General features: G+C 44.4%; 1 protein-coding gene across 1 annotated transcript; it reads right to left on the bottom strand.

Annotated features, from left to right (window-relative positions):
• Positions 1 to 709: 709 nt before the first annotated feature.
• On the bottom strand, positions 710 to 22,365 carry ELOA (elongin A). Its single transcript, XM_003415380.4, has 11 exons — positions 22,235 to 22,365; positions 16,795 to 16,851; positions 11,042 to 11,148; positions 8,806 to 10,000; positions 8,322 to 8,433; positions 6,282 to 6,437; positions 6,088 to 6,185; positions 5,070 to 5,250; positions 4,645 to 4,756; positions 3,916 to 4,091; positions 710 to 3,036 (listed from the first exon to the last, which is right to left on the bottom strand). The coding sequence occupies exons 1-11, from the start codon at positions 22,307 to 22,309 to the stop codon at positions 2,975 to 2,977; spliced, it is 2,331 nt and encodes a 776-aa protein (XP_003415428.2). The 5' UTR covers positions 22,310 to 22,365; the 3' UTR covers positions 710 to 2,974.
• Between the last annotated feature and the right edge of the window lie 393 nt (positions 22,366 to 22,758).

Here is a 22,758-nt window from a genome sequence, read left to right as displayed (position 1 = left end):
GAATTTGGACTTCTAGCCTACTAGACTGTGAGGAAATAAAATTCTCTTTGTTAAAGCCATCCACTGGGGGTATTTCTGTCATAGCAGCACTAGATAATCAAGACACTAGCTATGTGGCTTTGGCTGTTATTTTACCCTCTGAGCCTCAGTTTCTAACTATAAGATGGTTAGAAAATGGTAGCTCGGTTCCAGGCTTCCAAGTATAACGAGGGACAGTGTCTGGTCCCTGGATGTGCTCATCACATCTGACTCCTCCCCGGCCCACTGGGTTCTTTCCCTGTGAACTCCCCCTTCTCAGCCATGCCCTACTACAGGCAGGAACCCAACATCTCTAAGGCTTAACTCACGGATTCAGATTTCTGCCTCGCAGCCCAGGGACCAGTTTGTGACTGGCTTCCATTCTCTGACGCAACAAAGGAGAAAGGAAGAAAGATGACGGCGTGTGGGTTTTTTTTGTTTCTTTTTTTATTTAGACATGGAATTTGTCTTCCTTTTCATATAACTTATCTAATTAAAATATTCATCTTGGTAGTTACCACAAAAAAGTAACATAGAAAATTGTATTTACATTTTGGGACCAAAATACAAATGAAGGGCAGGATGACGACTTGTTCCGTTCCCTCCTGCTTCCCGGAAAGAAAAAGCCCCAAAGAAACTGTTCCTCACACCAAGGATCACAAAGCATTCATTTGTAATTTGGTGATTTGTATGTAGTGTAGCACAGGAAAAAAAAAAAATTGCACAAGTTTTCACAAATGAGACCAAAAGTTTGATATCATGTGTCTGCTCCACAGCCATTTCCACAACCCGGGTGAGGAGGTCGTGTAGAAATTAGTAGGTTTTTCCTCTTCCCTCTTTTCACCAAGTCACATCCCTGACGCAGACACTTGTGGAGAAGGGTAGGGAGGTGAACAAGAGAAGGTCTGGCTCTATGCAAACAGGGATGATCAAAAAATCTCTCATGTGCCAAAAATGGATATTGATGTTGGGATGAACAAATAGGATATATGTGTCCTTTCTTCCCTCCCTGCCTAAAAATTCCTAATAGAAGAAATTAAATCATACACAACTGAATCTGAAATATGGAAAACTGGTTTCAGTGACAAAGGCTTGAACACACAGCTAAGAGACAAATTCAAGGCTGGGCAGGGAGGGGAATTCAAGAAAGTTATCCTAGGCAACAGATGGCTGCACCGACTGAAATTTTCATTTGGTTTCAGGCAAGGGGCTTCCTAACATCAGATTTGGGGAGCAGGGTGTGGGACAAGGGCGGAATGGTAATACAAGCAATCAAAAGAAATAATGCTTTACCCAATTCAAAAATGCAGGATGCAAATTAAAACACAGCAATCTGTGTCCCGTTGGCGCTGTGCACTGTGACGCAGAGCTTTGGCGCCCTTCGGAAACATGCTGCAGAGGAGATGCCCTGCATTGCTCTGGAATCTTCAAGGTTAGCCTATCTGAGGTCTCCAGGATATTTAAAAACAAGGGGCCCATAATTTGGGCTTGGAGAAAGCTAACCAAAGGGACTGACTGCAAAGCTCTTCACACTGCCACACTAACCACCCCTCAGTCTGCCTCTGAGGTCTCCTAAGAACGGGCATCTCAAATTATAGCATTTATTCCAACCTAGGTCACAACCAAGTGGACTCTGACTAACTCCGCGTTCTTCAACAGCCCAGGAGGGCCCCGGCACTGTCCTCCTCATCCTGATCTCACTCCCAGGTCACTCAGAAAGCAAGATTCTCCCTTCCCTAACGTGATGCCCTTGCGGTTTCCGCCCATCCTGATGCTGCAGCTCAGACACTTTCTCTGCGTGGCTCTTCCTTCCAAATTCTGCTCAAAGGGCAGAGAGAGCTTCAGCTGTCTTAAAAAACATAGCATATGGCTGTGCTCCTCCAATCACATGATCTTATCTTTTTTAAAAAAGGTGAAACAAAACCAATTTCCAACGTAGCATCGCAACTTCTAAAACCATTCACTTCTGGTAGCAGTTAATTCACAGGGAACAAGAGATTAAAGTGCTTCTACAAGTCTACAGTCTCACTTGGGGTTACAGGAAGCCCTGCCATGGGTCTCTGTTTTTTTCCCCACACTAGTGGGGAGAAGGAACAATAGGGAAGGGGAACAAAACCCTACAATTTTGAGGCAAAAACTGGAAATTATAAAATGTTGGGGCTCTGTGCAAACCAGTCTCCCACAGGTTCTATGTCCTCCAGTGAAGCCTCAAAAAAACAAACAAACAAAAAAGGCAACTGGCAAAAAGGATGGCAGAAAAATCTCTCGACCTTGACAAATAACCTCGCTCATAAATACTAGTTGATGAGTAAGAGATGCACCTGCATAGGGGCTCCAAGCAACACTGAGAAGGGCCTCTGAGGCGAAGGGTCCCACACACCCTGCCCCCTCCAGGGCGGCCCTGGCCCCAGTCCTCGCCCGAGTGCAGCAGGCACCACACAGGCTCTGGGGGATGCCCAGCTTTCCCTCTGGACTCGAGTTCACTCGGGAGAGCTCAACTGAGACGGGAATGGCTTTCACCAGGCTTCTGTCCTAAATTAATAAAGGACTCTGAGAGTAAAAGGCTGTTTGGTAGAGGACCCCAAAAAAAAAAAAAAAAAAAAAAATACTGGGGGTAATATAAATACAATCTGGGGACAATATTTATTAATTAAAACTATGTCTTATACTTTACAAAGAAGCTAGTTAACAACAAAAGTATAATTGACCTTAAAATCCTCAGTAAGACTGAGGCTTCACATCTTCAGAATTCTGAAGGGCTCTCCAGGCAGGGAGGCAGTGGTGTGGCACGCAGGTTCACGGGGGCAGCACCTGAAAACTGCAGGATCCGAGACCAAAAGCTTCCACAGAACAAAAGACTCTGGTCTCCTTGGGACGTTCCATTCCCCAACCCCCACTGCCCTTCTATTTCCCCCCACCCCCACCCCAAATTCCACCTCCCAGGCAAGTCCTGGGTCTATCGTCGGGAGAATCTGTTCTTGAAAGCTTTAATTGTCTTGGCCATCATCGGGGCAATTTCTGTAAAAAGAGAAATGAGGCAGTTGTTTCAGATCCTTTGACACTTTAGACACAGGCCACACTTCACACTATCAAAGCCGAGGCTTGCCACTCTAGGCTGGGCACACCAGACAGATGGATACAAGTTGTTAACTCTGCCAACAGCAAGGATACATAAAGGGCAACAGTCAGAGCAGTGGCACACAGCTAACAACCGAACACCTACCAAGCCGTTCTAACGATGTGCACCAAGGCTCGGAGAGGTCTAACATATTCAGCCATATCCAAGCCAGTAAACAATACCCCTGTCTGCCCAGAGCAGCCACAGGTCTAAAGTGAGCTTAAATGCAAATCCAGCTGAAGGAGGACTAGCCCACCTTCTCAACAGGTTAAACTGAGCACAGCAAAAGCTTAAGGCAGGACCCTCACCCCTCCACCCACCATGGGCCCACCAACGAATACAGATTAAGTCTTAAGTTAGGACCCCCCCTTAGGATACTGGGGATTGTCTAATGTAATAACATTAACAAAATATAGACCCAGCTAGATAAAAAATAAAGACTTGGAAGCTGGGGCTATAAGGTTATAAAACCTCAATCAGATAGACTGTCATTTAGCTGCTAAAAAGTAATTGTAAACCCCGTGTTTCCGTCTGGAGAAAAGGGTTTCATTCAGGTGAAAGCAGCAGAGTGCCGGAACGAACATTCACTATTTCAAAGGCACACGTGTACCACGGACAAGCAGGAAAGTAGGTGAGGAGGCACTAACGTTGAGACCTGCTATGTACAAGGCACCATCCACATGCTACATCCATTACACCCAGTGTAATAGTGGCAATGACAGTGAAGGGGTTCAAACACTCATTTTGAAATATCTGGGCAGGAACCCCAAGTTACTTACTCTTCACAGCTGGTTTCCTAGGATCATAGGAGACAGAGCTGCTCACCACCGGCGCCAAGTGGGCACTGCTGGTGCTCGGGCCGTCGTAGGCCGGCTCCTCGGTGGAAGGGTTAAAGCTGCTGCAACTGCTGGAAGAAGCGTGGCTGCTTCCTGTGGTGTACAGGTCTGACTTGATCCTGTAACATGGACACAGCTGGTCAGTCATCAGCATCAGTGAATCCACCCTCAGCACGAACAGCCTGAAGCTGGCCTGTCTGAGGACTGTTTTGTGGCCACTATTCGACCAGTGGACCCTGGATTCTGGCTCAGAGATCACTGCATCAGCCTTTCAGAATGAATGACAATCTCAGCTATTATATAATATTTCACTATTTAGGTATAAATCTGTATTTTGAAAATGCTTATGTTTTCTTGTTTAAATGGTGAAAGGGAAATAGTGTTTGCCAAGCTCCGGCCATGAGACAGGCTCTGTTCCTCCTTCACTCTTGACCACTGGAGGGTCAGGAATACTTACAGACCCCACTCTGCAGGCCAGGGTGCTGAGGCTCAGGGAGGTAAAGTGCTGAGCAGGCCAAGATCTGTCTCCAGACCCCACACCCTGCACTGCCTTGATTTCCCCTCCAAAAAGGAGTCTCTTCCCATTCCTACGGCTGCCTTTTGGGGTTGATGACAAGCTTGGGGGCTCCCTTCCCTGACCATGCAGAAACCACACAGGGGCAGAAGTCTTACTTGATTCTCTCAGGGACAGCTGCTCCTCCTGTTCCAAACTTCTCTTGCCTCCTTCGGACGTCACGAGGCGGCTTGGCCACAGAGTTGACAAAGGCCATCTTTGCTTGTCGGCCTGTGGAAAGATACAGAGATTAACGCCTGCTTTCTCGTGCGGAGATGATACTATTATTTAAACCATCCACGCTATGAAGAGATAAAGGCTTTCCAAGTACTCTAAGGGATTATCAATTCTGAAATCCCTACTACAGAATGGCACAGAAGCACGCCCACCTCTGCCCACCCTCTGCAAATGCAAAAGAAATGTAGGTGCCAGAGGTCCTGTATCAGCCGGGCCAGCAAGACCCTGCTGACGACCAAAGCATAGGCCCGCTGTCCGCCAGGCCCCATCCTGCTGTTCTTCCCCCACTCCGCCCACTTCCCTTTACCTTTGGGCTTATTGGCATGCGCGGACCGGATATTCTTCGTCAGTAGCCGTAACCGCTGCTCTCGGGCATCCTGAAGCCGCAGGTACATCTCCCGCCACGACTCATACTCTTCTGGCCTTTCTTCCTTAAAGTCTCGGTGACAGTGAATTTTCCATAATTGATCTGTTTCTTCAATTAATACCTGAAACCAGAACCAGGACATCATTTATATACACTCACTTACAAGCACTCTTACATGTCTCTTTTCTGTTCTTTAATCACCTAGGGGTGACTAGTTTTCTAATAATTTTCTGGTCCTCATAGCAGTATAATATTTAAACATCACAGTTTCTAGGGAAAAAAAATCAAATCACTAAATTAAAAAATTATGTAAGGCACTATGCTAGTTGCTGTTGGGGAGTGGGGCTGGGAGAAGAGGCAAAGCAAAAGCTGGTTAAGAAACAGTCTTTCTGCTTTTGGGAAATCAGTAAAGGGTAGAGATGGGATGAAGTCAAATCTAGGCATTGCTCCAGTGAGACACTGAACTATAGTGGAGAGGGGGCCTCCTAAGGAGAGGTTTCTCTGAATTTAATGCAATCAAATGAGTATATTCCAACATTGTTACAAGGAGTTTTGGAGAGATCTAGATGTCTCAGGAGACAGCCAGCCAATCTGTGCTCTTTCATATATACCAGACACCTGAGTGTCAACACAAAGCGCTGTCCCTGCCCTGGGTCCCAGGTTTACTGCTGCCAGGATTCTCCCTCGACCTTTGTGACTAGGCAAGCTCAGGGGAGGCACTGATGTGTTTTTTGCTCCCTTTGAATCCCACCTTGATTCGAGCCCAAGAGGTCCACTTAAGATGCCAGGAGCAGGTGCTAACAATTTGTTTGTTTAAAGGCACAGATGCAGACTGAAAATGCCCAGAAAGGTGATCTGACCACTGGCCTGCCCTTCAGCTTTGGCAGATACACAGAAACAAGGCTATTTCTGGAGACAGAGGCCAGAAAACTGTCCTCATCTAAAACAGGATACTCACGTGATTGTACTCCTCAATGCGATACAGCTGATCAGGCGTACACCTCTCTAAAACGGGTTCAAGAAGAGAATATGGGACTCCTCCCACTTCAAAGATTGCTGCAGAGAATCAAAGGTGAAAGTCTTGAGGAGTGGCCAACACACAGTGATAAGTCTTCAGTGTGACAGTGTGCTTGAGGGAAGTGTGTGACTTACAGTCGATGTTGTTTTTCAGGACTCGGATGCACTGCTGGTGCAAGGTCATCATTTTGGGGAGATAGGCACACTTGGAACCAGAATACACCTGCATCTTAGAATTCATTCTGCGTCCAGTAAATCCAGCTTCTTCCTCTTCCTGGGGCGAAGAGAGTGCTACAGAGCCAGAGAAACAGAAAAGGAAGTCACGAAAGGTGCTAAGCTTTACAGGGGATTCTCCTTCCCACCTCACTCCTTAGCCTCCCAGGTCTCCTTTGCAAAGGCAATCAATGCTACCGTTTTCCTGAGTATCTGGAGTCTATGCAAAAATAAAATATACTGCACACATTGCTTTCTTCACTTCCATTACTGTAGAGATGATTCTAAGTCAGTGTATAGAGACGTTCCACGTTTTTACAGCCGCACAGGGCACCACTGCATGGATGAACCATGGTTTATTTAACTGCTAGTCTCTGGCTCCTAGGTGGGTGGCTTCTAATTCTTTTGCTATTAAAACTAGACAATTTTTTTCTAAGATAAAAAGTGCATGTAGTATATATAGAATAGAGGACTAATAATAACAGCAGCAGCTAAGATTTACTGAACACTTACTATGTGAAAAACCCAAAACTAAGGGTTTTACTGGCATTATCACTTTTAATCCACTTAACAACTCTATGAGACAGAAATCATTGTTACTCCCATTTTACGGAATACAAAACTAAGGCCCAAACAAATTAAGAAATTACCCAGGCTCATATAACTTACAGGTGCCTTAGCTGGGCATCGAGCCCAAGCCTTCAAACTCCAGAACTTGTGCTCTTAGGAAATGCACCAAAACCTGATGTTATGATGACTATGTTTTGGTGATAGACTGTATGGGAATTTTTTTTGGTTGTTTTCTTTTTAATTGTACTTTAGATGAAGGTCTATAGAACAATCTAGCTTCTCATTAAACAGTACACACATTGTTTTCTGACACTGGTTAACAACCCCACAACATGTCAACACTCTCCCTTCTCAACCCTGGGTTCCCCATTACCAGCCTTCCTGTCCCCTCCTGCCTTCTAGTCCTTGCCCCTGGGCTGGTGTGCCCCTTTGGTCTTGTTTTGTTTTATGGGCCTGTCTAATCTTTGGCTGAAGGGTGAACCTTAGGAGTGACTTCAGTACTGAGCTAAAAGGGTGTCCGAGGGTCATACTATTGGGGTTTCTCCAGTCTCTGTCAGGCCAGTAAGTCTGGTCTTTTTTTGTGAGTTAGAATTTTGTTCCACATTCTTCTCCAGCTCTGTCTGGAACTCTCTATTGTGATCCCTGTCAAAGCAGTCAGTGGTGGTAGCTGGGTACCATCTAGTTGTACCGGACTCAGTCTGGTGGACACCCTGGTAGTTGTGGTCCTTAGTCCCTTTGGACTAATCTTTCCCTTGTATCTTTAGTTTTCTTCATTGTCACTTTCCCCTGAAGGGGTGAGACCAGTGGAGTATCCTAGATGGCCGCTTACAGGCTTTTAAGGCCCCAGATGCTACTCACCGAAGTAGAATATAGAACATTTTCTTTATAAACTATGTTAAGCCAATTGAGCTAGATGTCCCCCAAGACCATGGTCCCTAGAGCCCTCAGCCCAACAACTCGGTTCCTTGGGGAGTTTGGATGTCTTCCCCAGTATTGTGTACTGTCTTACCCTTCACCAAAGTTACCACTTATCTATTGTCCATTTAGTGTTTTTCCCTTCCTACCCTTCCCCTCCCTTATAACCATCAAAGATCATTTCTTTTTGTATGTAAACCTTTTCATGAATTTTTATAGTAGTGGCCTCACACATTATTTGTCCTTTTGTGATTGGCTCATTTCACTCAGCATAATGCCCTCCAGGTTCATCCATGTTGTGAGATGCTTCGCAGACCCATCATTTACAGTTGTGTAGTATTCCATTATGTGTAGGTACCAGTTTGTTTATCCATTCATCTGTTCATGGGCATCTATCAAGGTTGTTTCCATCTTTTTGCTATTGTACGTGAATATTTAAAATCTTTATCTGATTTAAAAAAACACCCAGAAAATTACCTTTTCGCTTTGGTTGCAAGGATATCAATTCAAAGGAAGGAAGTGGGCGGTAATTGGCCTGTATCATGGGTAACGGGAGGTCTGGCAACACTGGCAGTACATCGGTGGGGACCTGCAGAGAAAAGAGACAGTGAATGGAGAGCCCCTTCTACGAAAACAGCTCTTCCCTACAGCCCACTCCTAACAGGACTAACTGGGCACACTGCCATCAGATTCAGACCGGTGGCGGGGAGTGGTCATGGGTGACAACATCTAAGTCAGGAAGTCAGTACACATGGGCCCATCACAATGGGACACCTCAGAAAATATATAACTTGGGTACAACCTACCCTGGCAGCTAGTGAGGCCCAGAAAAAATTACCGCAAACTGAAATTCAACAGGACATGTAAAGCCAAGTCAACAAAACAGCAGCAGGCGGATCCTGTGAGCTCTGGAGGGCCAGATGCTCTGAATACGAGGCCACCAAGGGGCTCACGGAGTTACCTTTTTCAGCTTGGCTGACTCGGCTCCAGACGGCTGCAACTTCTCTGATTTGTTTTCATTCACCTTAGGTAGTTTCTGAGCCGAGTCCAAGTTTTTACTAGTGCTTTTAGAATCACTTTTTTTAAGTCCTTTTTCTCCAAGTGCAGTGGCTGAAGTTTTCACAATCTTTTTCTTTTTCTTCCGGGGCTGGTCATAGCTAAGGTATGACTCAAAAGACATGGTGGGCTGCTCAAATTCGTCATCCATATCTGCCTCCTCAGCTTTAGGGAAGGAGCCCACTGACTTTCTATCCAGATAGGAAGTTTTTAGTTTCCCTTCTTGAGTCTTTAGATTATTGGAAGCCTTCTCTTTTGCCTTGGGCACTGGGTCTCCTGCCCCCCTTCCTGTGTCTAAGCTGTCTAAACTTTGCTTATTTTTATCTGATTTGGTTTTCTCTGAGTCTTTGTGCTTTGGCTTTTTAAGGTGGTTGTCTGAAGCAACCTCCAAGGAGGGTAACAACTTTTTCTTGATGTTGCTGCCCTCTCTTTCCTTCTCTTTCTTGGCACCACTAGAGGGTGGTTTCTCCTTTGTGCTATCGCCTGAGAACGGCCTTCGGTTTTCCTCTTTGGAAATGGCCTTGTGTGATTTCTCTCTGCTCAGAGCAGAGGACTTGTCATCACCCTTGGCATCCAACAGGCGTTTCTCCTTGTGGGAAGATTTGTGCTCCTTGCTTTGACTCACCACCCCTTTACTCTGGGGTTCACCCAGGTGCCGTTCTTGACTGACCCCCAGTCTGTCCTGAAAGGCATTACTATGGCCTTTTCCAGGCTTCTGGTGTGGAACAATGGGCACGTGGTCCTCCTCCGGGGATCTGTAGTGGTCCACACACATCTGATGAGGACTGGTAGAAGACGGAGGAGACTGAACGTGGCCATAATCGGAAGATTCGTGGTCTGAAGAATAAGCTGGTGAGACTCTGTGGCACCTCTTTCTCTCATCTTGCCTCTCATGACTGTGAGAGACTTTGTGAGGTCTCTCAAGCTCTGGGAGTTTTCTGTGTTTTTTCTGTCTGTAGTCAGGGCTGTAGGATCGGCTACCAGAGGCTTTCCAGTTTCCTTGGTAGTCCACTTCCATCTCCTCCTCCTTCTGAAGAGCATCCCTAGGGCGCTTTCGGGAATTACTCTTCTCAAAGTCCTGTTCATCGGTCTCGGTGTTCCTAAAATAAAAGAAAAAGCAGATGAAGCAAACGAGTCTCAGTAGAATCCTTATTCAGAGGACAGGATCACAGAACCTAAACTCACAAAAGAGCTGACGAAAATGCAGAGTTAGAAACAACACCTCAGGAAAGACATAAATGGTTATGCTCAAAAATACTCAAGTCGTAATTAGTAAAGAATGTCTGCCTTGAGCATTGTGCTCTTTTGAAAAACGTCAGTCAATTCCGACCCATAGCGACCCTATAGGAGGGGGCAGAACTGCCCCACAGGGTTTCCAAGGAGCAGGTGGTAGATTGGAACTGCTGACTTTTTGGTTAGCAGGTGAGCTCTTAACCACTGCACCACCAGGCTTCCATAAAGAACTATCTATATGGGATCAAACTCATAAGGTTAGCAAGGAAGCTTGGCGGACAGAGAGTTTATACTGGTAGGGGAGGAACAATTTGGAAATGCAGAGCAAGAATGCTGCACTACTTAAAGAATATAGACAAAGTCACTGAACTATACAGGTAAACTGCTGAATTGCTGTATGTTTCCCTGTGTCTATTTTCAACAACAAAAAAATACTCAAGTAGGTTTTAAAATTGTGAAACTGAAATATTCAATAAATGGAAAATGACTAGTTGAACTACGGGATACAAAAAAAGATCAAATATCTTGTGGACATAAAAATGCTTATTTTTTTCCAACATGGGGACATGTTTAACCTGTTTCATAAAATGGGAGGTTTCAAATTTATACAGTTTGTCCACAACTACATAAAGATGCGTCTAAAAGGAGGTTAGAAAGAAATACACCAAAATGTTAATAATGCTTATCTTTGGATGGTAAAATTACAAGAAGCTTTTATTCTTATTTCTATTTTTCTATATCTTCTGATGTTATACAAATGACAGAAATTATTTTTATAACGGAGGCAAAATAGATATTTTAAATAAGGCAGAAAGGAATTAATTAAAAAAACCATCTCTGAAGATAAACATTTCCAAGTACCAGATTTAACCATGAAGTTGAGCAAGCCAAAAGAGAAACATTCTTACCTTTCCACAGGCACCAACTTCTTCCACTGGGCCACTAAATCTCTGGCAAAGCTTCCTACGTGCTCGTGTTTTCGCAAGCTGTTTACTGTTTTCCCGACTCCAGTCTCCTACACATTTGAGAAAGGAATTGTTAGAGGATTTTAGAGCTAGGCTCACATTTTTCTACAGAAATAAGGCCTACTGCTCTGAGAAACTATTCAACAAATAGTGTTGTTGTTGTTGTGTGCTACTGAATCAATTCCAACTCATATCAACCCTATGCTGTTGTTAAACAACAACAGAAAAAAAAACCGAACCTGTTGCCATCGAGTTGATTCTAACTCATTGCGACCCTAAAGGACAGAGCAGAACTGCCCCATATGGTTTCTTAAGGAGCACCTGCTGAATTTGAACTGCCGACCTTTTGGTTAGCAGCTGTAGCTCTTAACCACCACTACGCCACCAGGGCTTCTACGCTGTTGTTAGGTGCTGTCAAGTCTATTCCGACTCACAGGGACCCTATGTACAACAGAATGAAACACCGCCCAGTACTGGGCCATCCTGTGCCAATTGCTGCTATTTTTGAGCCCATTGTTGCAGCCAGTGTGTCAATGCATCTCGCTGATGGTCTTCTTTTTCACTGGCCCTCTACTTCACCAGGCGAGATCCTTCTCCAGGAACTGGTCCCTGATAACATATCCAAAGTACATGAGATGCAGTCTCGCCACCCTTACTTGTAAGGAGCACTCTGGCTGTATTTCTTCCAAGACAGAGCTGTTCGTTCTTCTGGCAGTCCATCGTACATTCAATATTCTTCGCCAACACTATAATTCAAATGCGTTACTTCCTCTTCGGTCTTCCTTATTCACTGTCCAGCTTTCGCACACATATGAGGCAACCGAAAATACCATGCTTGGCTTGGGTCAGAGACACTTCAGTTCTCAAAATGACATCTTTGCTTTTCGACACTTTAAAGAGGTCTTTTGCAGCAGATTTGCTCAATGTCACGTGTTGTTTTATTTCTTGACTGCTGCTTCCTTGGGTGTTGATTGTGGTTCCAAGTAAAATGAAATCCTTGACAACCTCAATCTTTTCTCTGCTTATCATGATGTGGCTCATTGGTCCAGTTGTGAGAATTTTTGTCTTCTTTATGTTCCGTAATCCATACTGAAGGCTGTGGTCTTTACCAATAAGTCCTTCAAGTCCTCTTCGCTTTCAGCAGGCAAAGTTGCGTCATCTGCATATCACAGATTGTTAATGAGCCTAACTCCAATCCTGATACCGTGATCTTTCTTCTTCATCTAGTCCAGCTTCTTCCACTTGCTCGGCATACGCAATGAATAAGTATGGTGAAAGGACACAAATCTGATGCACACCTTTCCTGATTTTAAACCACACAGTATCCCCGTGATCTGTTCGAAAGACTGCCTCTTCGTCTATGTACAGGCTCCCTACAAGGACAATTAAGTGTTTGGGAATTCTCATTCTGCACCATGTTATCTATAATTTGCTATGATCCGCACAGTCAAATGGCCTCTGCATGGTAAATTAAACACCGGTAAACATCTTTCTGGTATTTTATAGTTTCAGCCAGGATTCAACTGACATCAGCAATGATATCCCTTGTTCTACATCCTCTTCTGAAACTGACTTGAATTTCTGGCAGTTCCCTGTTGATGTACTGCTGCAACCACTTTTGAATGATCTTCTGCAAAATTTTACTTGCATGTGATATTAATGATATTGTTGGACAATTTCTACATTCTGCTGAATCACCTTTTTTTGGAATGGGCACAAATATGGATCTCTTCCAGTCGGTGGGCCAGGTAGCTGTCTTCCAAATTTCTTGGCATAGACAAGTGAGTGCTTCTAGTGGTGCATTCGTTTGCCAAATGCAAGGTGAGACCTCTGATCCTTCTTCTTTGTTGCTGACTTCTGAATTCCCGTCACCAGTAATTGTCAGGGCATCCTGATTGCAGGTTTGATCAATTTCACACTATGTAAGTTGGTAAAAGACTTCAATTTATCCATCTGCGGCATTGGTGGTTGATGCGTAAATTTGAATAACAGTCATATTAACTGGTTTTCCTTGTAGGCGTATGGATATTATCCTATCGCTGACAGCATTGTACTTCAGGATAGGTCCTGAAATGTTCTTTTTGATGATGAATACAATGCCATTCCTCTTCAATTTGTCATTTCTGGCACAGTAGACCATATGATTGTCTGATTTGAAATGACCAATGCCAGTCCATTTCAGCTCACTAATGCCTAGGATACTGATGTTTGTGCATTTCATTTTTGGTGATTTCCGATTTTCCATATTCCATTAATGTATGTTTGTAGCTGTCTCTTCTCATTTTGAGCCGTACCACATCAGCAAATGAAGGCCCAGAAAGTTTGACTCCATCCACATCATTAAGGTCGACTCTACTTTGAGGAGGCAGCTCTTCCCCAGTTGTATGTCGAGTGCCTTCCAACCTGAGGGGCTTGTCTTCCTTGACTATATCAGACAATGTTCCACTGCTATTCATAAGGTTTTCATTGGCCAATTTTTTTAAAGAAATAGATCGCCAGGCTACAATCTTTATGAAAGCACACTGCCACATCTTTTTCTCGCTGAGTGGCTGGTGGGTTTGAACCGCCAATATTTCAATTACCAGCCACTAGGGCTTCTTCAACAAACAATAGTTCCTCTCTAAAACATACTTTGCAAGTCTTAGTACCATATATTTTGTATCTAAGAAAACAACAAAACACTACTGCAAGAGACCAAAAGAGATCTACATAAATGGAAATACACACCACACTCATGACTAGGTAGACTTAACATTGTGAAAACATCAATTCTACCCAAAGCACTCTGCAAATACAATGCAAATTCAATCCAAATACCAAAAGCATTCTTTAATGAGATGGAAAAACTAATCGTTAACTTTATATGGAAAGAAAAGAGGCACTATTGAAGAAGAACAAAGTAGCAGGCCTTGCATTACCTAACCTCAGAACCTACTATACAGCTACAGTAGTCAAAACAGCCTGGTACTGGTACATCACCAGACATATTGACCAATGGAACAGAATCGAGAGCCCAGATGTAAATCCATCCACCTACATTCACCTGATCTTCAACAGAGAACCAAAGTCCATTAAACGGGGAAAAGATAATCTTTTTAGCAAATGATGCTGGCAAAACTGGCTGTCTATCTGTAAAAAAAACAGGACCCATACCTCACACCATACACAAAAACTATTTCAAAGTGGATCAAAGACCTAAATATAGAACCAAAAACTATAAAGATCATAGGGAAAAAATGGGGTCAATGCAAGACGCCCTAATAAATGGCATAAATAGGATACAGACCATGACTAACAATACACAAGCACCAGAAGATAAGCAAGGTAACTGGGACCTTCTAAAAATTAAACACTTATGCCCATCAAAAGACTTCAGCTAAAAAGTAAAGAGAGCCTACAGACTGGGAAAAAAATTTTAGCTATGACAAATCTGACAAAGGTCTAATCTCTAAAATCTATAGAAAAATCCAACACTTCTACAACAAAAAGACAAATAATCCAATTAAAAAATGGACAAAGGATATGAACAGACACTTCATCAAAGAAGACACTCAGACGGCTAACAGACACATGAAGAAATGCTTGTGATCATTAGCCATTAGAGAAATGCAAATCAAAACTATAACGAGATACCATCTCACCCCAGTATTACTGGCACGAATCAAAAAAAAAACAGATAATAACAAATGTTGGAAAGGCTGCGGGGAGCTAGGAACTCTTACGCACTGCTGGTGGGAATGTAAAACGGTACAACCATTTTGGAAAATGATATGGCGCTTCCTTAAAAAGCTAGAAATAGAAATACCATACGATTCACCAATCCCACTCCTATGGATATACCCTACAGTAATAAGAGCCGTCACAGGAACAGACATTGCACACCCATGTTCACGGCAGCATTATTCACAAGAGCAAAAAGATGGAAACAACCTAAGTGCCCATCAACAGTCAGCAGATGAATGGATAAACAAACTAGGGTACATACACACAATGGAATACTTCACAACAATAAAGAACAATGATGAATCTGCAAAACATGGATGAATCAGGAGGGCATTACTGCTGAGTGAAATAAGTCAATAAGTCAATCACAAAAGGCCAAATACTGTATGAGACCACTATTATAAAAACTCATGAAGTTAACACACAGAAAGAAACAATCTTTGATGGTTACTAGGAAGGAGAGGGGTAGGGAAGGAAAAACACTAAATTGACGAATAATAAGTGGTAACTTTGGTAAAGGGGAAGTCAGCACAACCTGACCAAGGCAAGATCTTGGAAGCTTCAAAGGCACATTCAACCTCTCTCTAAAAGACTGAATTACTGGGCTGAGGGCTGGGACCATAGTCTCTGGGGATAGCTAGCTCAACTGGCATAACATAGATTATAAAGAAAATGTTCTACATCCTACTTTGGTGAGTAGCGTCTGGGGTCTTAAAAGCTTGTGAGCAGCCATCTAAGATACTCCACTGGACCCACCCCATCTGGAGCAAGGGAGAATGAAGAAAATCAAAGACACAAGGAAAAGATTAATCCAAAGGACTAATGGACCACAACTACCACAGCCTCCACCAGACTGAGTCCAGCACAAATAGATGGTACCCAGCTACAACCACCAACTGCTCTGACAGGGATCATAATAGAGGGTCCCCAAGAGAGCTGGAGAAAAATGTAGAACAAAATTCTAACTCACAAAAAAAATACTAGACTTACTGGTCTGACAGAGGCTGAAGAAACCCTGAGAGTATGGCCCCGAGACACTCTTTTAACTCAGTACTGAAGTCAATCTTCAGGTTTACCCTTCAGCCAAAGATTAGACAGGCCCATAAAACAAAACTAGACTAAAGGGGCACACCAGCCCAGGAGCAATGAAAAGATAGCAAGAGAAGACCGGAAAGCTGGTAATGGGGATCTCAAGGTCAAGAAGGGAAGAGTGTCAACATGTTGTGGGGTTGGCAACCAATGTCACAAAACTATGTGTATTAATTGTCTAATGTACAAAAAAAAAGAGCAAGAAATGCATGAGACAGAAGTAGCAAGAATTTAAAAAATACTTTGTTTCTTTGCCTCAACTCTCCAATGACACACAGTAGCAAAGCATACAACATTTAAAGGAGGAACATTTAATTAAAACACGTTAATAATAACAGAGAGAGTGGCAGGTGCCAGGCACTGAGCTAACAAGAGGCTTGCATACAATATCTGAATCAGTCCTTATAATAGCTCAGTGAGGCAGGAGTCACCCAGTTTTACAAAAGAGGTACAGACTAAAGTCACAGAGCTTGGATTTGAACCCAGGACTGGCTGGTGCCAAAGCTCATGCACCTTTTATTTATATGTATTTAATGAAGGTAAAATTCACATAACATAAATTCACCATTTGAACTATCTTAAAGTGTACAATTTAGTGGTTTCCAGAACACTTGCAATATTGTGCAACTATAACTACTATCTAATTCTAGAAACCCTGTTCCTCCCATTTGCCTCCATCCCCTGCCACCCACTAATCTACTTTCTGACTATGGATTTGTCTATTCTGAATATTTCATAAAAACAGAATCATACAACATGTAGCCTTTGGTGTCTGGCTTCTTTCACTTTCAAAGTCCATGCTCGTAATCATTACTCTAGAATCTTTCCCAGTGTGTAGGGGGTAGGAAATTGTTTCGTAACATTCAAAGTTGTACAACTCTTACCGCAAGAATGTCTACTGTAATAGGCAACATGGAGAGTTTCTTCAAATATTTCAATAGCTGCAGAGAGAAAAGACATTAAACATTAACTTCTACAAAATTATAATCGTATTCATTGAAGCTGAGTAATAACTAACAGCTGAGCGCTTACTTGGGGTTAAGTCTTATACAGTAACAAGTACTGTTACTGTCCCAGTTTACAAGTGTGGAAACACACTCAAGAAAGTTAAATGACTTGTCCCAGGATGCAAGTGGGGCAGGATTCACTAGGTCTGTGTCTTTGGATCCATGCTTTCAACCCCTATGCTGTATCAGGAAGAAGTAAGGCTTAGAAGAGAATCAAAACTCACCAACTCTAATAAAAGTCATCAACAATTATCATCTTGCCCCAGTTTTACCAGAGAATTTACCAGAAAGGTACCAATTTTAGGAAAATTAACCATGAATCTGGTGCAGAGGAAAGGACAAAGGGGACAAAGTCTCTACAGGAAAAGGGTATCACATTTCCAGGAAGACTCACAGTGTTAAAGAGAGGGAGGTGATCTCAATACAAGCCGGAAGCCTACAGCATTTTAAGTTACCAGAACCAGAGTTTTGTCATTAATGATAAACATAAAATGTCTGTGTAGATTAGAAAAGTGATCTGGGTTTGGCCACATTTCCTTTCTCTAGTCCCTGAAACTAGGTCACAATTGGTAGAACAGAGCTGTTAATATGGTGTTCCAGAGTCAGAAATGGGCCTTACAGTCTGGCTCTGTCACCTCCTTGCTGGTTGATCTTGTCTAAGTCAGTAACCTCTCTGAGCCTCAGCTAGCACCCCTGCAAAGCAGGGACTAGATCCTGCCTTGCTTTCACTAGCTGTGAGGATTCCCTGAGACAATGCATGTCCAGTCCTGAGCCACAGTGAGTGGAATGCTATAAATGCTCAATAAATGTTTATTATTAATCATCTCATTCATCGACTGATAGCTCTTTAAATGTTCTACCCGGATCTTCAAATGAGTATTCCTCAGCCAACTCCTAACTTGCTCTATTTCTACCAAGAGTCATGATTGGCTATGCCTTTTTCTAGGAAATGTTTATGTATACCTACAGGAGTGCTGCAAAGTACTCTTAGATCAAAATAGATAACTGTGACTACCTTTACATTCAAATCTTAGATAATGAGATCTAGTCTTCTTCCATGTGTGGCCCAGGCTATAGTTAGTATGCTATACTGCTATTAGGTAGAGTACGTTTTTCTGGCCATTCTACTTCAATAATTACTTAACATAGTTGCTGGGCTGAGCAATAAGATGACAGATGATAATCCTGTTTGACTGGGAACATGCAAGAAGAAAACTGGTGTATTTGACTGAAAATTATCTTCTACTTTAAACTTGACCACCACCATCATCTAACTCAGGACAATTTCTATGTGCATCATTTCATATCACCCAAGCTATGGGTACAAAAATCAACACCAATTCCTTTTCTTAAATGAATATATAGAATCATTGAGAAGATTAAAAACAGGCCATTCCCCCAAAATGCCATTCCCAGGAAGAGGAAGGCTGGGAACATTTATATCCATCCACTGTGTATCAGCTACTATGATAAGTGCTTACACATGTTACCTTGTTTCATCCTTATTACAACCCTAGGAAGTAGGTATTATTCTCCCCATTTTACAGATACTGAAGCTGAGCCCAGTGGGGTTAGGTAATCTGCCTAATAAGTAAGTAAACAAAACATGTCTACCACGCCATGTACTACAAAGCCAGAAGAAACATTCAACATAACAGCACTATCCTTAGGAAATCGGAAAAGAAAATGGAGCAGTGGCTCGTCAGTCTCTTAGCATGCTGGGAACAAAGCAGAACAACCTGTCAGTATTACACTGCCAGACAGGTTAGAATCCACACCATAAACGAGGTCACTATGTGAACAAAGAGTCCCAGGACCTACAAAGCCAACATACAGGCTGAGGCCAGCGGTCACGGACAGTGTTTATCCCGAAGCCTAGCACTAGCTGCTAGTGGAGAGAATACTGCCTTCCTGTTTCACTTTGGGTTAGCAGGGATGATTTAAAAGCACTCAAAACTAAAACCCTCGAGATTTCCAAACCGATTTGGCCAAACAAAAGAGAAAAGGGACTTCCATTTTCTATGAATGTCAAGAAGGAACAGAGCAATGACAAGGTAAAAGTACTTTGAGCATCTCCAGGTAAACTTGTGTTATCAAACCAAAGGACCAACTGATAAAGGACAGTTGAGAAATTTCAAACATTGGCACAGTACAAGTTTAGGAATCTCAGTTGTCCCTTGTGCGCACCTTCAACCTAAAGAGCGAGAGATGTTCGTGATGCTGATCCCTAGCTCAGCAGCGTCACTAGGGTTGGTGTCATCCAGTGCCGTAGCTCACGGTGTCACCCCCACTATGGACTTCCTCATACATGCACCAGACCATACAGAATCCTCAGTAACGTTTTTTGTACTAATGTTACTCATCAGTCGTAATTCCCACATGTCACTCCTCCTTTTCCTTTTAATTACTCCTTCATCCTCAAAAAAGCAGTTACTGATACAGGTTCACGTATACTAATCACCACAATACTGTAGCTAAAACACCAGAGAATTTGACAAAATCAGCCACTAAAAAACACTGGCAGCAACAAAATAACAGTGCGTGCCTGTAGCGTGTAGATGAAGCCACATGAAGTGTCACTGTAATTGGGTGATAATGACAGCTCTGACCAGAGCGCATTAGAAGGCTCAAAAAGTACATCAGCATAGAGCTTTAGCCTAGTAGGTATACTGATATATGTCAGCTGGGCTTACAAAAAATGTTTTTCTTATTATAACTACAGGAATTTTTTTATTAAAAAGTAATAAACTTCTGCTGAAACACTGCATAAAAATTTTATAGACAGTTATTTCGGTGTCACCCCCTCTGACAGTGTCACCCAGCGTGGTCTACAACCCTGGTACTCCCCTACTGACACCACCGCCTAGCTCTCCATCTGCTACCAAATAGTGTTCTTTGTAGTTTTAGCATTCAAGAAACGCCATACCGAAAACCAAAACCCATTGCCATTGAGTTGATTTTAACTCAGAGTGACCCTGTAAGACAGAGGAGAACTGCCCTATAGAGTTTCCAAGAAGTGGCTGGTTGATTCAAACTGCCAACTTTTTGGTTACCAGCCAAACGCTTAACCACTGAACCAGCGGGACCCCCAAATGTACCACAGGACAGGTAAATTTTTTAAAGTATTAATGCCTTACTATACCAACCACGAAAATAGTCTTCAATTAAATAGGTGGAACAGAAACCAAGAGGCCTTGGTCAGCCAAATACCTTCTCCCCAAGTAAGCCTAGATCATAAATGGGCTTAAAGGTGAAAACTGAGTTACAGTTAAACACCAGTGTTTAATGCCAGAAAATCCATGAACGTAGGTGTAGAATCAACGCTTTGGCTAATAATGGTTTGAAATCAAAATCTGGTTCCAAATTCAATACTGCTATATAATCATCTTGCAATTTCAAGAACAACCTGTGCGAGCTTGTAGCATTAACAGAAGGCTGAAGGGAAGGCAGCCAGTGTGCCAGCTTGCAATTTTCCCTCTGCAGTTAGACCATTTCTGAATGCCAGCTACTATGTCCTCTGTAAAAATGATCTCTCCCAACATTCTGCCATCTTCGTAATGCTCACTTCACAGTACAAAGCCAGAAGTTCAGGGTGATTTTCTACCCATGAAGACAAAGTCCAAATGCTCACAAAAATCACGTACAGTTCAAGAAGGATGGGAAACCAACAAGCGTTTTGCAAATTTGATATTTCATACACACCAACTACTAGAAAGCCTTCTTCAAAACTTAAATACTAGTGGAAACATGACTATAGATGCTACATAAGCCACTTTTTATCTGATGGAAATAAAGACCAAATGGGGGATGGTGACATAATATTGCATTGTGGTTTTAAAATCAGTCATAAACCTTACAGTGTTTAAGAAAACAAACTAGTACTCAGAAATAAGGGCCATTTATTAGATGACCACAAAGGGTAACTGTAAAAGGCAACTTGCAAATACGCCTGGCCACTAGGCACTAAAGCTGCAATAGAAAATATCACACAACACAATTGAAAGCATTTAAGTTTTCACAGGTTTAAAACTAAAATGGCTTCCTGAAAAAGTGGAAGGAGAGTTAAAAAGTGACCTGATGATGAGAAGCTGTAGGCAGCCTTTGGAAATGGAGAAAACCTCTCCTATGAGAGACTAAGAACAAGGTAAAGAGAAAAACGCCTTTTTAAAGAGTGGCAAGTAATACCCACTGAGCACTTACTCTGAGCCTGGCACGTAATAGCTTTAGTTTAGTCCTAGGAAGCAGCGATGATGCAGGTGATAAAACAGGCTCAGCAAAGGGAACTTCCCCCCAACGTCTACGCTGCTGAACGGATTAGAACCCAAACTCTCCACGACTTTATCTCAACTGCCTCTCTCCACTGCTTCCTCTTTGAACAGGATTCTCGGGCTCAGAGGTTCAACTCTAGGTATGGGTACAGCCCAGTTAGAATGCTTACAAACACCTCAATGGAAAAATCCTAACACCCACCAGACGCTCCCAGAGACGAGAAGCAGGGTAAGAGGAAGGAGAGACAAACGAGCGCTACTAGCTAGGTAAAAATAAAAATGCCCATCACTCTGGCCTTTTTTATCAAGGCCAGAAGGAAATCTAGCTGCAACTTCTAACGTTTTTTGTTTTTTTTTCACCTTCCCAATTTCAACCTAAGTTTCTATGAGTGGAGTTTTTATTTATTTTGTTGTGAAAGGGACTCACTGAGAAAGCGAAAAGGTCAGTGCTCTAACATAAAGCTGGCAAGCGATTAAAACCTTGCTTACGGACGCAGGACCCCACATACCCCGAGTCTAGACTCTCGTGCACAGGCTGTACCGTCTCCTCTGGGCACCTAAAGACACTAAGAAACCGAGGGCGTTTCGCAGGGAGAGCAAGGGAGCCAAGCACGCAGCGCAGGAACCGGGAGCAGGCAGGAGTTAACTCCGGAGCGAGCGCCCTTCCCGGCCCCCGGCGAGCCACCCCGACAGGAAACAGCTGGCTCGGGGCGCCGAGGGAGCGGCTCCGGGAGCCCGGCGGGGGCACAGCCCTGGGCACGCGGTGCCGGGCAGGAGCGCGCCCCTCGCCGTCCGGGGACCAGGAGGGAAGGACGGGGCCCGGGGCCGCCCAGCTGCGAGCCTGACACCGGGAGCCACCGCGTGGGAAGCGGCCGATCGGCCGCGAACTTCCCGACCCGGGTCCGCGAGCCCCGCGGGCCTGGCACGGGGTCCGAGTCCCCGGCCCCGGGCGGCTGGATCGACCCTCGGGGACCCCGGCTGCGCCCGCGACCGTTACGGGGCCCGCGCCGGCCAACGCCCGCCCCGCTCCGCGCAGCCCGCCGACTCACCTTCTTGGGGTCCGGGTTCGCGGCCAGGCGCGCCTGCAGCTTCTCCACAACTTGGAGCGCCGACTCCGCCGCCATCGCTGTCACTGGCGCGGCCTCCTCGCCGGAACTGGGTCCGCGTCGCGTCCTCGGGCCGCGGCTCCGCCCTCCGTGCATCCCCGGCGGAGACGGAAGCGCGACTGGCCCCTTCCGGGGCTCGGCCGGGGGCGGGGGGCGCGGGGCCGGCCGCAGGCTCCGCCCCCAGGTCCCGGGGGGCCGGGCGCCCGGGAGCGCGCGCCGCGAGCCGGGGGCCGCGGGGTCTGGGCACGCGGGTCGCGCGAGGGCCGCCGCTGGGCAGCCGCGCGTCTGGGCCTCGCTGCGCGGAGCCATAGGCCGGGATGACATCCGCTCGTGCAGTCCCGGACGGACTGGGGGTCCAGCGCCAGACGCTGGCCTTATAAATCCCACACCGCCACCCCCGCTGGTGGTCCTGAAGTCAATCGGCGGGAGTCAACGACGGCGACCACCCTGGGTTGAGCACCATGCGC

The sequence above is a fragment of the Loxodonta africana genome, chromosome 3 (genome assembly GCF_030014295.1).
Source record: "Loxodonta africana isolate mLoxAfr1 chromosome 3, mLoxAfr1.hap2, whole genome shotgun sequence".
NCBI classification, from domain to species: domain Eukaryota; kingdom Metazoa; phylum Chordata; class Mammalia; order Proboscidea; family Elephantidae; genus Loxodonta; species Loxodonta africana.
Note: the sequence above shows the minus strand (reverse complement) of the source record. Positions and strands in the feature narration are given on the sequence as shown.